The 15,504-nt window shown below is 40.3% G+C and overlaps 1 protein-coding gene across 3 annotated transcripts in view; it reads left to right on the top strand.

The window, feature by feature from the left end:
* Positions 1-15,504, top strand: part of BRAF (B-Raf proto-oncogene, serine/threonine kinase) — a 134,610-nt gene that overhangs the window by 68,882 nt on the left and 50,224 nt on the right. For all 3 annotated transcript variants that reach the window (XM_034779507.1, XM_034779516.1, XM_034779526.1), the window contains 4 exons: positions 7,015-7,118; positions 10,353-10,455; positions 13,210-13,358; positions 14,551-14,670. In XM_034779507.1, the coding sequence (XP_034635398.1) occupies positions 7,015-7,118; positions 10,353-10,455; positions 13,210-13,358; positions 14,551-14,670 (476 nt within the window). The remainder of the gene's footprint in view (positions 1-7,014; positions 7,119-10,352; positions 10,456-13,209; positions 13,359-14,550; positions 14,671-15,504) is intronic.

Below are 15,504 nucleotides of genomic sequence, written 5' to 3'. Positions count from 1 at the left end.
CAGACTCTGGCTGGCGGCCGCCCCGCCGCTAATTCCCCGCTGACGGAGGCGTGACCCAGGCCGGCCAGTGACCTCATAGCTCCCCACCGCCTCCTAGCGGGTAGGTGGGCCAACGCAGATCACAAGTACGCAATGCTTGCCAGGTGTTCTGACCAGCTACCTAGAACCGATATGTTCTTGTCATGTCAGACAACACCACCACCACAGTCTTCTACATAAACAAGGGGGGACAAGATCCTGAGCCTTCTGAGTGTGTGAAAGCTATACACTTTTGAGAATGGTGCGTCGCACACCATATTCTTTTGATAGCAGCTTACCTACTGGAACATGATTGCCGATGTCCTCAGCAGAAACTTTGCAACTGACCATGAATGGGAGTTGCAGGACTCTATAATGGCTGGGGAACCCTGGTGAGGGATCTTTTCGTATCCCACAGCAATACCAAATGCACCCAATGTTGTTCAAGGGGAGGATTTGAAACTCAATCACACGGGGACACCCGAGTCCTCGATTGGTCGGATCTGACAGATTTTGCCTCCCCACCTTTTACCCCTCCTACCACAAGTGACCCACAAGATCAGATAGGAGAAAGCAACAGCCATCCTGATTTCCCCCTAATGGCCTTGCCAATTTTGGCTCCTTGTTCTCCTCTGTATGTCGAACAACCCTCCACTGACGCTTTGGACGTTCCTGGAGCTACTGACCCAACACAGCAGCAGACTCAGACACCCCAACATGCACACTCTTCATCTGATGGCTTGGTTTTTGGATGGACACCTCCACTAGCGCAGGAATGCTCACTGGCAGTGCAAGATGTCCTCTGAAGCAGCAGGAAGGAGTCCACAAGACTCTCGTATCGAGCCAAATGGATGCGTTCCACTGCCTAGGCTACCCAGAAGGGCCTTGTCCCTGAAGTGGTGGACATCCCACTACTCTTGGATATTTCCTTTATCTGAGGGACTTGGGACTGGCCCTCAGTTCCATTAAGGTGCATGCAGATATCCTTAGTGCTTTTCACCTGCCAGTGGACGGCCATTCAATCTTTACCCAGCCATTAACTGTGTGGTTCTGGAAGGGCCTTCTGCAAAAATACCCTCCCATTCAGCTTATCGCCGCCCAATGGGACCTTAACCTAGTCCTCACCTTGTTGAGGTCCGCCCCTTCAAATCTATGACCTCATGTTCACTATCTCTCCTTTCCATGAAAGTAATTTTGCTCGTCACCATTACATCAGCAAGGAGGGATGGTGAACTGGGAGCCATGATGGTTAACCTCCCCTTCACCCTTTCCATATAGTCTCTTTACAATTTCACCCCAAGTTCCTATCCAGGGTGGTTTCCCAATTCTACCTCAATAAACCCGTACATTTACCTACCTTCTTCCCCAAGCCTTACGCCTCAAATAACTAAAGAAGGTTCACTCATTAGATGTTCAAAGGGCATTGGCTTTTTATCTTGATCGGACAAAGCCCTTTGAGAAATGTCCTCAACTTTTCATTGCCATAGCAATGAAAGGGCAAGCCATTTCCACCCAGAGACTCTCCAAGTGGGTCTCAGGGTTCATTACGTGCTGCTATCAGTTATCGGGACAGTCCCCGACTGAAGGGATTCAGGCCTATTCCATGAGAGTGCAAGCATTAACTATAGCTGTACTCCACAAAGTGCCCTTCGCAGACATATGCAGGGCATCCACGTGGAGTTTGGTACGCACCTTTTCCACACACAACACTGTAATGTATGATTCGTTCAGAGGAGAAGTCCTCCATTCCACAGTCTCCTTGCACAATCCTCTCACATAGGTATTGCTTGTTAATCACCCTCTGTGGAATTCAATAGGAATCATCACTCAAAGAAGAAAATGAAGTTCTTACTTGTAACTGAAGATGTGTGGTCCCGATCTGTATTCCAAACTCTCACTCTTTCCCCTCTGCTCCGGATTCAACAGCTCTGCAGTAGAGAAGGACCTGGACATGCCAGCGGCCCACTGCATCCTTTATTGCCTCAGGGGAGACCACAAGGTGGCACAGAGCGCATGCGCAGACCACCGTACAGTACTGCTTTCAAAAGCTTCGGCTCTGGGCATGTGGTGCATGCACATAACCCTCAGTGGAATACAGATAGGGACCATGCATCTCAAAAAATCTCCCGTTATAGGTAAGTAACCTCATTTTACTTTTGGCATGCCAGATTTGCAAACAAAATTGACACAGTTCATAGTAAAATACTAAAAGGATACCATGGTGTGTGTCATGACCTGCCCCTTCCTGGGGCCAGGCCTTGTTCAACACCAGTGGCTCTAGGACACTAACCCTCAGCTTCCTCTCAGGATGCTTGCCTGTGAATATTGGGCGATCCTGGCTGCTTCTCCTAACTCTACTTCCAGGGCCATGTAGATTTCTTCAAAACTACTATGTCTCTGATTTCTGGGTTTGAAAAACCACTGAACTTTTATTTAACCTGATTAAACATAAAAGAAACATACTAATAGCTTTCAGTAACCCTTTTGTTCTTACTCCCAGAGGGAAAATCTAATCTTATAAGAGCCCTGCAGTGCTTCCCTTCCTGATTGCTGTCTATTTGTCTGATCTCCTCTCTGATACTGTTCCCTCTCCTCATGAGCCAACCAAAGACTCTTCAAATTCAAAGCCCCCAAAGTATCAAATGAGCAGTTTGGATGAAGCTTCCATCCAAGAGTCCATGTCTCTGTGCACTCAGTAGCATATGTTTTTGCCTTCATCCAGCAAAATAAACCATTATACAGTTTCGCTTAACAGCATGGAACCAGCTTTCTATCTCTTGGGAATGTCCCAAAGTGAAAGGTCTGATGTTAGAAAATTGATGCAAGAGTTATTTCAGGGATATAGCCCCATATCCTCTTATTACAGTGTTACCGGAATTTAACACAGATTTACTGAAATAAAGCATTTCTAGACACCTGCTTAGATCCTTGTGACTGCGGTTAATGTATTTCAGCCATATGGTTGCAAATACGCATATACACTTTGCAAATATTTGATAAGAACAAAAGAACTGAGAAATGGAACAATTGATTGTCTAAATAGATTAATTTGAACTACTGCCCTGATTCAGGAAGGTTTTTAAGCACAAGTAATCCTGGTCATTTCATTGGGACTACTTACATCCTCAAAGCTAGGCACATGGCTAAATACTTTCCTGAATGTTTGATGAAAAGTGCATCAAATGGGTTAAACTGAGTCATTTGTTAAAAATGATGTAACTTACTTTATTTTTAAGTACTTAATGCAGCTCACAATCTACACAGCCTTAGCTCTGCAGTGTTCCCTTACGATATATATTCAACACCCTCTCCTACAGCTTATGTAAGAAAATAATTTGTCCCAGCAACAATTCTAGTTATCCTTGATTAAAAAATATTAGCTGAGGTTGAGAAGGAGAACTGGCCTGTTAAATTTCTCTTCTGGTTTTACTCAAGATTGTCTCAAACTGCACGTTGGGAAGAGTTCATATAAGTAACTTAGATTCAGAAAAAATAAATCACTAGACTTCTGGAAATAATACAAACATGAGCAATGTGCAGCCTGAGTTTATAAGAAATAAATATTGCCAAACTAACTTAGTTTATTTTTATATAATTACAGAATAAATGGATAAGAAGGAAAAGTGGTAGATATGTGAATTTTAGTAAAGCATTTTATGTAGTCTCATTGAATCCAAAATCAAAATTTAGTTCAGCCTATCTTGGATAGGAATATAAGGGTATGGATTAGAGCTGGTCTGAAACTTTCCAGTGAGCAGTTTTCTGTCAGAAAGGTTTGATTTGATGGAATTGAAACATTCTGTGGGAACATGCCAAATCATTCAAAAATTTTAATGGAAACCAGCCAGGTTTCCCCCCAGCCAACTGGCTCCCAGTCCTGTTCCCCCCACCTCCCTTTCCTCAGTGGCTCCCAGTCCTAGTCTCTACCCCCTACAGCCCCCAGTCCCAGCCTCCCCTATCTCCTCACCCAACTCTCCCAGTATCCTTGCCAGAGCAGACCCAGTCTCCCTCCTCCAAATCCCAGTCACAGTTTCTTTCCCTCCCTCAATCCCCCCAGTCCTACTAAACTCCTTGTCCCAATCTACCCCTTCCCTTGTCCCCTCTGCACTTAAGTCAGCTGGCTTCCTCCTCCACACTGTCTGGGTGCCATCAGGGGATCATTGAGAGCACAGGATAGACAGGCACAAGCTCCCTGTTCCCAGACCAGAACAGCTATTATGGGTAAAACCTTCTGAACCCCCTGGCCTGGAGCATGCTCATTTGCTCTGTGCGGATGGTGCATGCACAATCTGGTCAGCATGAGAACCTGGAAGGGGATGGAGCATGCTCAGTGAGGACAGAATTTTTGGAGATTTCAGGTCTTAAACTCTAGTAAATCTTTAGTGAGCATGTGCGAACTGTGATTTTTTTCAAAGGCTTATAACTTGGCTGAATTTGGGTGAGTTTTCACAGGGATGGCAAAAGGCACAGTCCTGACATAAAGGTCACCCCCTGCCAAATTTCAAGTCCCTGGTTCAATGCTAGAGCATTTCAAAGAAAAAGTCTCAATTTTTTAAAACATGGGCATAATGTATTTTTTCCTAGCTGCCCTCTTGGAAATAGTTAACCCATTTCGGTTGAAATTTTCCAATCAAAATCAGCATGAGGCAGATACCTAGCAAGGAAAATTTCAACCCAAACAGTTAAAGTTTAGCAATGTTATAAGCACTTGAACTCAGGGTCTTATAATGGGAAGTGTTGGACAACCTTAATAGTGGGCTGTGCTACCAGTCCCACCTGTAACAATTTGGCTAAGTAACAAGTACGTGGGGGCAGAGGAGCGGGAGAACATAATTCTGCAAATAATTGAAGGGTGGGGTGTAAACACTATAGAGGGGGAGGTTGGAGAAATGGTGTATTTTGGAATAATGGAGTGGATTTATGGAAGGGAAGGTCTAGGCTATATAGCGAGAGAAACTTTGACACACATTTGTCTGTAAAATAGTTTCTATAAAAGAAGTACTGGAAGCCCCATTTCTTTGAACTTTTAAAAATAGACTAGATAAAATGTACTGTAAGGAGCAATTGTACATTGACAGGGAGAGGGACCAGGACCAAAAAGGTCACTTCCATTTCTTTCTTCTAGGAGAGCATACACATAGAGTCATAGAACTGCAATAAGTAGTGTTACCTCAGTAAAGTGGCATTCACAGGGACACTTGAAAGAGGATTGTCATTGTTATCTTTAAGTAGGAGACACAGGCTTCTATCTACATTTAGAATTTTTAAATGTTAGCTGCTCAACTGAGCTGTGATCAAAAGTCCTTTAAAGTCTATGGAAAGACTTCTATTGACTTCAGTGGGCTTTCAGTCAGGCCCCTGATAAGCTGTAAATAATTAAATTTCATGTGGTCTGACTGGCTTTTTGGTTAGTTAAGGCTGAGGAGTTTCCTAGCATGGAATGGGCTCATTTCAGAAAAAATAAAATACTAGGGATGAGCAGAAGGGAAAGTACTGGTGTATATACCAGTTCAGTAAATAGCACCAGAAGTATTGAAATGGTAGTGTTTGATATGTTTAGTCACCCTAATATATCTTACCCTTTTTTTTTTGATTGCTTAAGGAACACTGTCAATTAAAAATCACAGTTTGCTCTTTACAAAAAAAAAAAAAAGAAGCTTTACTACTGTTACAGGAAACACCTAAGATCATTGAAAGAAGAACAGGAGTACTTGTGGCACCTTAGAGACTAACAAATTTATTAGAGCATAAGCTTTCGTGGACTACAGCCCACTTCTTCGGATGCATATAGAATGGAACATATATTGAGGAGATATATATACACACATACAGAGAGCATAAACAGGTGGGAGTTGTCTTACCAACTCTGAGAGGCCAACTGTCTGTACTGGGCTAGCTTGATTATCACTTCAAAAGTTTTTTTCTCTTAATTAATTGGCCTCTCAGAGTTGGTAAGACAACTCCCACCTGTTTATGCTCTCTGTATGTGTGTATATATATCTCCTCAATATATGTTCCATTCTATATGCATCCGAAGAAGTGGGCTGTAGTCCACGAAAGCTTATGCTCTAATAAATTTGTTAGTCTCTAAGGTGCCACAAGTACTCCTGTTCTTCTTTTTGCGGATACAGACTAACACGGCTGCTACTCTGAAACCTAAGATCATTGAAGAGATTAAAGGAAAAATTATATTAGAGAACTGTATAGTTTGTGCACTTCACAATACTTTGTGTTTGGTCAGTTTTAATCTGTTTCCTTTGTATTCAACTACTCCTCTTTGCTCATGGGGGTCAAACAGCAAAAGGGGAAAGAAAAATATTCTTTACAGATAGGAAAATGTGTCTGTAGAATCACAAATATTGGCGGGGGCCTCAAGGACAGGTGTGTTACCAGACACCACTATTAATTCTTTTTTTCTCTTTTTAAATTGACTAGATTTGAAGTTGGTATTTTCCATTTAAGAGATCTGTATCTTATTTCAATATTTACGTAATGAATTTTATAAACTTGTGGCAAGTAGTCTAGTACAAGCTAGTTCATCCAAGCCTATTGCCTGTTTATTTTTAGTTCCAAATGACACATCACTCCACTTAATTGTAGTACAAGCTCTTCAAAATTAACATATGTATAAATAGCTTTTAGTTACCTACCTCTCTGCCATCTCTGTTGCAAAATGGATAAGGATAGAAGGTCACCCAGGGTCAACTCAAGTTTTCTCTCTCAAATGTCATTAGAAATTTAGGTGGCATGCATGTCCAGCTGAGCTGGGTTTGATATGGAATTCATAATGGTATGGCTTGTATGCAGTTTACATAATGTCCACAATGTGCAAAGTACTTTGAGAAATTATTATTTAGGATTCTATGAAGTTCTGTAAAAATGAAAATTGGCGCTTTTTGTATACTTTTTAGGAACTGGAACATTAGTTTGCTTCAACCATGAGAATGAATTGTAATCTCTTCCTCTAATGCTTATGTCTTATATTTGACCTTGCAGGTTCCAGCAAGATGTGGGGTGACAGTCCGGGACAGTCTAAAGAAAGCTCTGATGATGAGAGGTCTTATCCCAGAATGCTGTGCTGTTTACAGAATACAAGATGGGTATGGTTTATGTGGGTGTGGGTTTTTTACGCTATCAGGGTTCTTTCTAGGAGTATACCAGCATGGGCCAATTCCATTCAACACTGTGAAGGTAAAGATCAATCTCACTAAATTCAGAATGAACTATTTAGTTTGTGCTAAAATGGTTTGGGCCAACACAAAATATGGGGTGATAGCCACAAAACCGTGCCTAAAAGGCTATGACATATGAAAAGTTTATGGGGAAATCTCTAACAGAATGCAACAGGCTGTTATCCCTGAGGTCTGTTTTAGCTGCAAAACTATGTGAAAACATATAGTTTTAAACTATAAAGTAGGGTTGTTTTGAATTTTTAACTTTTATTTGGTTTTACCTGAAGTGGGTGTCTAAAGTGAAGCTTTGTTAGACACAGGATTTACATGAATAGCTCTTAAAATGAGTTTCCATCCTTAAATTTCTAATTAAAATCCTACCATTCCCCCAAATTAGTAAGCCCTCTGAAAGTCTGTTATGGGGACAAATTAAAGAGACAAAGTAGGGGAAGTAATCTCTTTTATTAGACCAACTTCTGTTGGGGAGAGAGAGACAAGCTTTCAAGTTACACAGAGCTCTTCCTCAGGTCTGGGAAAGGTACTCAGGGTGCCACAGCTAAATAAAAGGTTGAATAGATAGTTTAGCATAAGTAGTTAGCACATGTTCTAAGGGCCATTCAAGGTGAGTATGTGCTAACTACTTATGCTAAACTATCTGTTCGACCTTGTATTTAGTGACAGGTTTCAGAGTAGCAGCCGTGTTAGTCTGCATCCGCAAAAAGAACAGGAGTACTTGTGGCACCTTAGAGACTAACAAATGTATTTGAACATAAGCTTTCGTGGGCTTCAGCCCACTTCTTCGGATGCACAGAATGGAACATATATTGAGGAGATATATATACACATACAGAGAGCATGAAAAGGTGGGAGTTGTCTTACCAACTCTGAGAGGCCAGTTAAGTAAGAAAAATAAAACTTTTGAAGTGATAATCAAGATAGCCCAGTACAGACAGTTTGATAAGAAGTGTGAGAATACTTACATGGGAAGATAGTTTGTAATGGCTCAGGCTTAAATAGAGTCTGGGAATGGCTAAGTTGATCGTATCTAATTTGCATATCAATCCAAGCTCAGCAATTTCTCATTGGAGTCTGTTTTTGAAGCTTTTTTGTTGCAAAATTGCCACCCGCAGGTCTGTCATTCAATGACCAGACAGGTTAAAGTGTTCTCCTACTGGTTTTTGAATGTTATGATTCCTGATGTCAGATTTGTGCCCATTATTCTTTTGTGTAGAGACTGTCCGGTTTGGTCAATGTACATGGCAGAGGGGCATTGCTGGCACATGATGGCATATATCACATTGGTAGATGTGCAGGTGAACGAGACCCTGATGGTATGGTTGATGTGATTAGGTCCTATGATGATGTCGCTTGAATAGATATGTGGGCAGAGTTGGCATCGGGCTTTGTTGCAAGGATAGGTTCCTGGGTCAGTGTTTTTGTTCAGTGATGTGTGGTTGCTGGTGAGTATTTGCTTCAGGTTGGGGGGTTGTCTGTAAGCGAGAACAGGTCTGTCTCCCAAGACCTGTGAGAATGAGGGATCATCTTTCAGGATAGGTTGTAGATCTTTGATGATGCGCTGGAGAGGTTTTAGTTGGGGGCTGAAGGTGACAACTAGTGGTGTTCTGTTATTTTCTTTGTTGGGCCTGTCTTGTAGGAGGTAACTTCTGGGTACTCATCTGGCTCTGTCAATCTGTTTTTTCACATCAGCAGGTGGGTATTGTAGTTTTAAGAATGCTTGATAGAGATCTTGTAGGTGCTTGTCTCTGTCTGAGGGATTGGAGCAAATGCGGTTGTATCTTAGAGCTTGGCTGTAGACAATGGATCGTGTGGTGTGTCCTGGATGGAAGCTGGAGGCATATAGGTAAGTATAGCAGTCAGTAGGTTTCCGGTATAGGGTGGTATTTACGTGACCATCGCTTATTAGTACAGTAATGTCCAGGAAATGGACCGCTTGTGTGGATTGATCTAGGCTGAGGTTGATGGTGGGATGGAAATTATTGAAATCATAGTGGAATTCCTCAAGGGCTTCTTTTCCATGGGTCCAGATGATGAAGATGTCATCAATGTAGTGCAAGTAGAGATGGGGCGTTCGGGGACGAGAACTAAGGAAGCGTTGTTCTAAGTCAGCCATGAAAATGTTGGCATACTGTGGGGCCATGCGGGTACCCATAGCAGTACCGCTGACTTGAAGGTATATATTGTCCCCAAATGTGAAATAGCTGTGGGTGGCAATTTTGCAACAGAAAAGCTTCAAAAACAGACTCCAAGGAGAAACTGCTGAGCTTGAATTGATATGCAAACTAGATACAATCAACTTAGGTTTAAACAGAGACTGGGAATGGCTGAGCCATTACAAACATTGAATCTATCTCCCCATGTAAGTATTCTCACACTTCTTATCAAACTGTCTGTACTGGGCTATCTTGATTATCACTTCAAAAGTTTTTTTTCTCTTACTTAATTGGCCTCTCAGAGTTGGTAAGACAACTCCCACCTGTTCATGCTCTCTGTATGTGTGTATATATATCTCCTCAATATATGTTCCATTCTATGCATCCGAAGAAGTGGGCTGTAGCCCACGAAAGCTTATGCTCAAATAAATTTGTTAGTCTCTAAGGTGCCACAAGTACTCCTGTTCTAGTATTTAGTTGTGACGTATGAGTACATTTCCAAGACCTGAAGAAGAGCTCTCTGTGGCTTGAAAACTTTTATCTCTCACCAACAGAAGTTCGTCCAATAAAAGATATTACCTCACCTCCCTTGTCTCTCTAATATCCTGGGACTGACACGGATACAACAACACTGTATACAACATGGGGACAAATTGTCACACAAGCACTCTTTTTCTTTGAATGGATAGAAAAGTATCTGTCAATTTTGGACCCAAAGGACCAGCCATTCTCTGCAGTTGTAGATCTTTGCTGAAGCTGGTTTGAAGAAGAGAGTGCATCTCTTTACCCTGCTGTTTGTCCAAGAGTGATGCAATTATTTGGGGGTAAACTCAGATTAATTTCTTGCCATTTAAATTTCTAATAGTGGAAGACTGGATAGCAAACCTCCCACAATACCACTATCCTCTCGATAACAACTTTTCACTTCTTTAGCATAATGTTTGCAAAGGTTTGCAGGTTGGTAACCATAAAGGGCTTGTTTACACTTCAGAGAGAAGAAGCCCATTGGCTGGGACACTGACATTTCCTGGCTCACAGGAGAGGAGTTGCACGTGGAAGTCTTGGAGAATGTGCCGCTTACCACACACAATTTTGTACGTACTCTGTATTATGAACTGTCTAAAATGTTCACTAGAGTTGAATCTACTTTTGAACATTTTAAATCAAAATAACTTTGTTTTTGAACAAACATTTGTATCTGTAGTGGGGAAGGTTGTTGCATAAGAGGTTTTTAATCCAACAGACTCAGATGAACTAAATCTTATTGCAGTTGAGATAATTGACATTAAAATAAACACAACTTGACTTTCCTTAACATTTTAAATCACCACTGCATTGCAGAGCGGTAATAATAATCCACTATTTTTGTATGGTTGTATTTATAAAATGTGTTCTGTGCTTCCCTGCTGACTCCGCAGCAGCAATTAACTAATGAACCATATTCCGAGAGCAATGCTGACATCATCAGTGATGCCGGTGCACAAATATGTTTTGACCCGATGAGGTGCCACATGAGTGGAAACTGTTTAATAGAAGCCCTCTGGATAATTCTAGGTCCATACACAGACCTGGAAATAACATTTACCACATGGAAAAGGGCAAAATCTAAATGAAAGCTATTTTATTTTTAGTCTTAGGGTGTATTATACAAACAGTGGACCGTTAAATGAATGCATAAAAGCCATTATAAAAATTTCTGGACAGCATCCTTTAAAACTTTTGATTGTTACTTGTAGGAAATCTTGCTTGTGTTACTTTTAGGCTAGTTGTGTTTTTAAGGTGGGGAACCAAAATAGAACACAAGTTTTGTGCCTTCTAGTTTGGCTTTGTAGTGTAGCTTTTTCTTTTTTACAATTGCAAACATTTCCAGGTTTTACTAAACAAAATTATAAATAAGTTGGGTAGAATTTGATTTTTTTTTTATAATTGTGATGGATAACATCGATGTTTATTTTTGCACAGAAAGGGGTTAAGTCTGGAACATTTCTGGTAATTAAAAAGAGCTCTTTCTCTGGAACTCAGAAGTATGGTGTCCCTCAGGATATTAGTACAACCAGCCAGCAGTCTGCTCTATGCCACGTAGTCCTGTTGTCCACACTGTATGATAGGTGGCAAACCTCATTCACACTGTGGCCAGGAAATAAACCTTATGCAGCATTTAAGTGTAGGCAAAGGTTTCAACCCTTACATTCAATTGTCCTTCCAAATTGGAATGAACAGACGTTAGGTTTACAGTGCAAACCAACTCTTCCATTGGACCAGAGTACTCTACTAGAGCCAAGGAAGGCTTAGTATCAGAGGGGTAACACAGCTGTATCCACAAAAACAACGAGGAGTCCGGTGGCACCTTAAAGACTAACCGATTTATTTGGGCATAAGCTTTTGTGGGTAAAAAGCCCTACTTCTTCAGATGCATGGAGTGAAAATTACAAATACAGGCATAAATATACTGGCACATGAAGAGAAGGGAGTTACCTTACAAGTGGAGAACCAGTGTTGACAAGGCCAGTTCAGTCAGGGTGGATGTGGTCCACTCCCAATAATTGATGAGGAGGTGTCAATACCAAGAGAGGGAAAATTGCTTTTGTAGTGAACCAACCACTCCCAGTCCCTATTCAAGCCCAAATTAATAGTGTTAAGTTTGATAAAAATTTAAGTTGTAGGAAATTATGGGAGCTTTCATGAGTGGGGTCGGTCAGACAATAATTATTTAATGGTAGTAGATGTTGAGATTCAAAAAGTTAAAGCTTTAACTGTTAAAACACATTGTCAATATCACATGTCAAAATATACAAGGTAAATATCCTTAAATCAAACTCTAATAAGTTCTCAAGCAGCATTTTTCTTACTTTGCCTGTCTGTAAATTGAGATAATTATTAATGGAAATATTTTTTCTTTAGTTTTATGTGTGCGGTGACATTGACATTTACTGACATTTACCAATAAAAATTAAACCCTCCAAGGCTAATTATAAACCATTTGAATGTTCCCAATCCTCTTATTTTGAGAAAGGGGGTTATCTGATAAAGATAAACAAACAAAACCCTCTAAAACAGGCCTTCTCTCAAATCCACTATTTACAAGGTGTTTTGGGACATTCTGTTTAAATATCTTTGAGTTGTTTTCTCCGTCAACTATATATATATTTTTATATATATTTTATAATTTAAATGTCTGCAAGAGTCATATCTTTGAAATAGGGGTGCTTCTTTTACAGTTCTGACACAGGGATACTTTTGACTTTGCTTCACAGTCCTGTGGCCATCGTCTTCACTGCTCATGGAGTGATGCACATTAATTCAGATGGTGGGAATCTTATGGGCACTTAGAGGCTAAAGATCAAAATGTTCAAACTTGGATGCTAAAGTTAGCCACTTTAAATCCATATTTAGGCAGCTACATAAAGCAATATGATTACCAAAGGTGCCAAATGCTTCTGTGCTCCTACTGAAGTATGGTTATGCGCACCTCTGAAAATCTAGCTACTTCTATCTAGATGCTTAAGTATGGATTTGGGTGACTAACTAGGCACCAAATTTTGAAAACTTTGTCCTAAATTCTTATTCCATTTTTATTACTCAGTATACTTTGTATAGTATTTATATTAGTCTGATAAGAAGTTGAGAGGATGCCATAATGGTTTAACTAAGATTACATCAAATGTAAGATCTTTATGTGTTTAAAATAATACTCTTCGCTTATTGTGTATAAAGTATATTTCCAAGATCAAAAAAGAGAGTTGTAGGTATTTTTTTCAGGGCAAGATGACAGTAATATCTTAGTGGAAACATAGAGCCCTGTCAGATTACAAAAGTATCTAACTAACTGTTTGTTTTCAACACTACAGGTACGAAAGACATTCTTCACTTTAGCATTCTGTGACTTTTGTCGAAAGCTGCTTTTCCAGGGATTCCGATGCCAGACTTGTGGTTATAAATTTCACCAGCGCTGTAGTACAGAGGTGCCACTGATGTGTGTTAATTATGACCAGCTTGAGTAAGTAATCAAAACTCCTGTGTTCTTTAATTCAGACTTTGGTTGAGTTTCTTTACATGACACAAGAACTAGTTGACAGATGTGACTGAAAAAGTCAAGAGAAGTGTCTGAGAAAATACAATAGTGAAGCTGTTTCAGTGAGAGTATATAGTTCTTATTTTCTCAGTGCTGGTTCAGATAACCAGTTCAAGTTTTCTGTTTGTACTGTGAAACTCTTTCTTAGAAGATGAACAGGAGGGCTGAAATCTTGATTCAGCAAGACAAACTTTGCACTGGTCACATGTGTTATTATCCAGTCAAAAAAAATTCCTTATGAGGGGAATGATAGTGCCTCACTTAAATGTGTTTAGATGCAGGTGGTCAGGTACAGTTAATTTGGTGTCAAATAACATTGGACTTTCTTGATCAATTAGATGAAGTTGACATTTGTTTTACTTCAGGCTTGGTTGAAAAATAAAACCCACTGGTGGTTTTTATATACCTGGGTAAAAAGTATCAAGCAGAATCAAGAAAAGTGCAGAATGTTTCAATATGCATTTGTTCTTTAATTTTTATTTGTTCTTCAATTTGTTCTGTACCAGGACTCCTAACCAAGGTTTCTGCTCAATCTGTAGTGATCTTAGTACCTATCAGTTACAACAGGGCCAAGTAAAACCATTTAAAAAGACTTCCCCATTGGGGAAAGCTTCCAAATGTTTTTCAGATAAAGTTTTACTTCCAGTTTGCATTCATCAAAAGTCCCCTGGCCTCTTCTAGATGATGAACTAAGAGTTGTGGATGCAGTTGTTTTATCCTAGTTATAGCCCCATTTGAAAGTCCCTTTTTAATATTATACTATCATCTTCCATATAAGCTTACATCACAGTCTTCTTTATAAATTACTGTGATTTAACACGAAGGTATAAGTTGCCTGCTTTTACACTACTTAGAAACTAGGTTTTTATAATTTCTAGCACTCAAAGGTCAAAATAACTTTAGACAAAATAGTGTGCAAGGCACTAACTCTTGCTCCCTTGCAATTAACTAACAACTTGTGAAAATGTACAGGGTAGTCTGCCAGTGCATTCTCTATTCTAAAATTTAGAATTTGATACGTGACTTTTTTTTTCTTCTGTGCATATTATGTTGTGAACCTTCTGGGTTTTGCACAAGTTAGGTTTGTTTTTGTTTTGTTTTTGTTCTTGCCTCACAGTTTGCTGTTTGTCTCCAAGTTCTTTGAACACCACCCAATATCGCAGGAGGAGGCCTCCTTAGGAGAGACCACCCAAGCATCTGGATCGTACTCCTCAGTGCCCCCATCAGATTCTATTGGGTAGGACCTTACTCCTGCTGCTTAATGACTTGACATTTTAGTACTGTTTGCCTTGATGTATTCAGAATACTCCTTCAGAGCCTCTTCGCTCACCTGCGTAATTAGGTCCCCATCCTGCTAATACTCGCACATGTGCTCAACTTTAAGTTCACCAGTAGTACCACTGATTTCAATGGGAACTAGTCACATGTTTAAAGTGAAGCATATGCATAAATGTTTGCAGGATAGGGACCTTAGTTGTACTTTTTTGCCTATAGTGGTAATGTAGGCCTGGTCTAAACTGGAAAGTTTTTTGATATATCTTTAGGTTTTTTCAGTATAAATTGCTTTGCATCCACACACAAGTTCTCTCTTTTTGCTTTATTTTGTATCTTATCCAGCTATAAATAATTCGCTTTGAAGCAACATAACTTTATTTCAGAGTGAGTTATGGAAGTGTATGGTTTGTATGGACACATCTCCATTTCAGATGAACAACACTGCTTCAGGTAGTCCTCCCACTACCATCCCTACCTGCACATTACTTCACATCTACATTGGCCTGCCTGGCTACCTGTGCTTTGGAGTCCTCTTGACTGGATGTCCCCCCTCTGTTTAAACACTGACATATATCCATATCCATCTGTTTGCGATGCCAGCTTGTGATAAATTCACACACACCAAATCCTTTCAAGCCACCGTGCTCTGTACTTCTGCATGTTCCCATCAGGGAATGCTGTACTGCCTTGCCCTGTGGAGAGAAGAATATGTTTACTCTCATCTGTCCAGTAATCATCGGAATGCCAAGATTCACCAGCAGCTAGCAGAGCAAACGCAGGAGAAGGGGTACTCCTG

The sequence above is a fragment of the Trachemys scripta genome, chromosome 1 (genome assembly GCF_013100865.1).
Source record: "Trachemys scripta elegans isolate TJP31775 chromosome 1, CAS_Tse_1.0, whole genome shotgun sequence".
In the NCBI taxonomy this organism is placed as follows: Eukaryota; Metazoa; Chordata; order Testudines; family Emydidae; genus Trachemys; species Trachemys scripta.
This window is presented reverse-complemented; position numbering and strand designations above follow the sequence as displayed.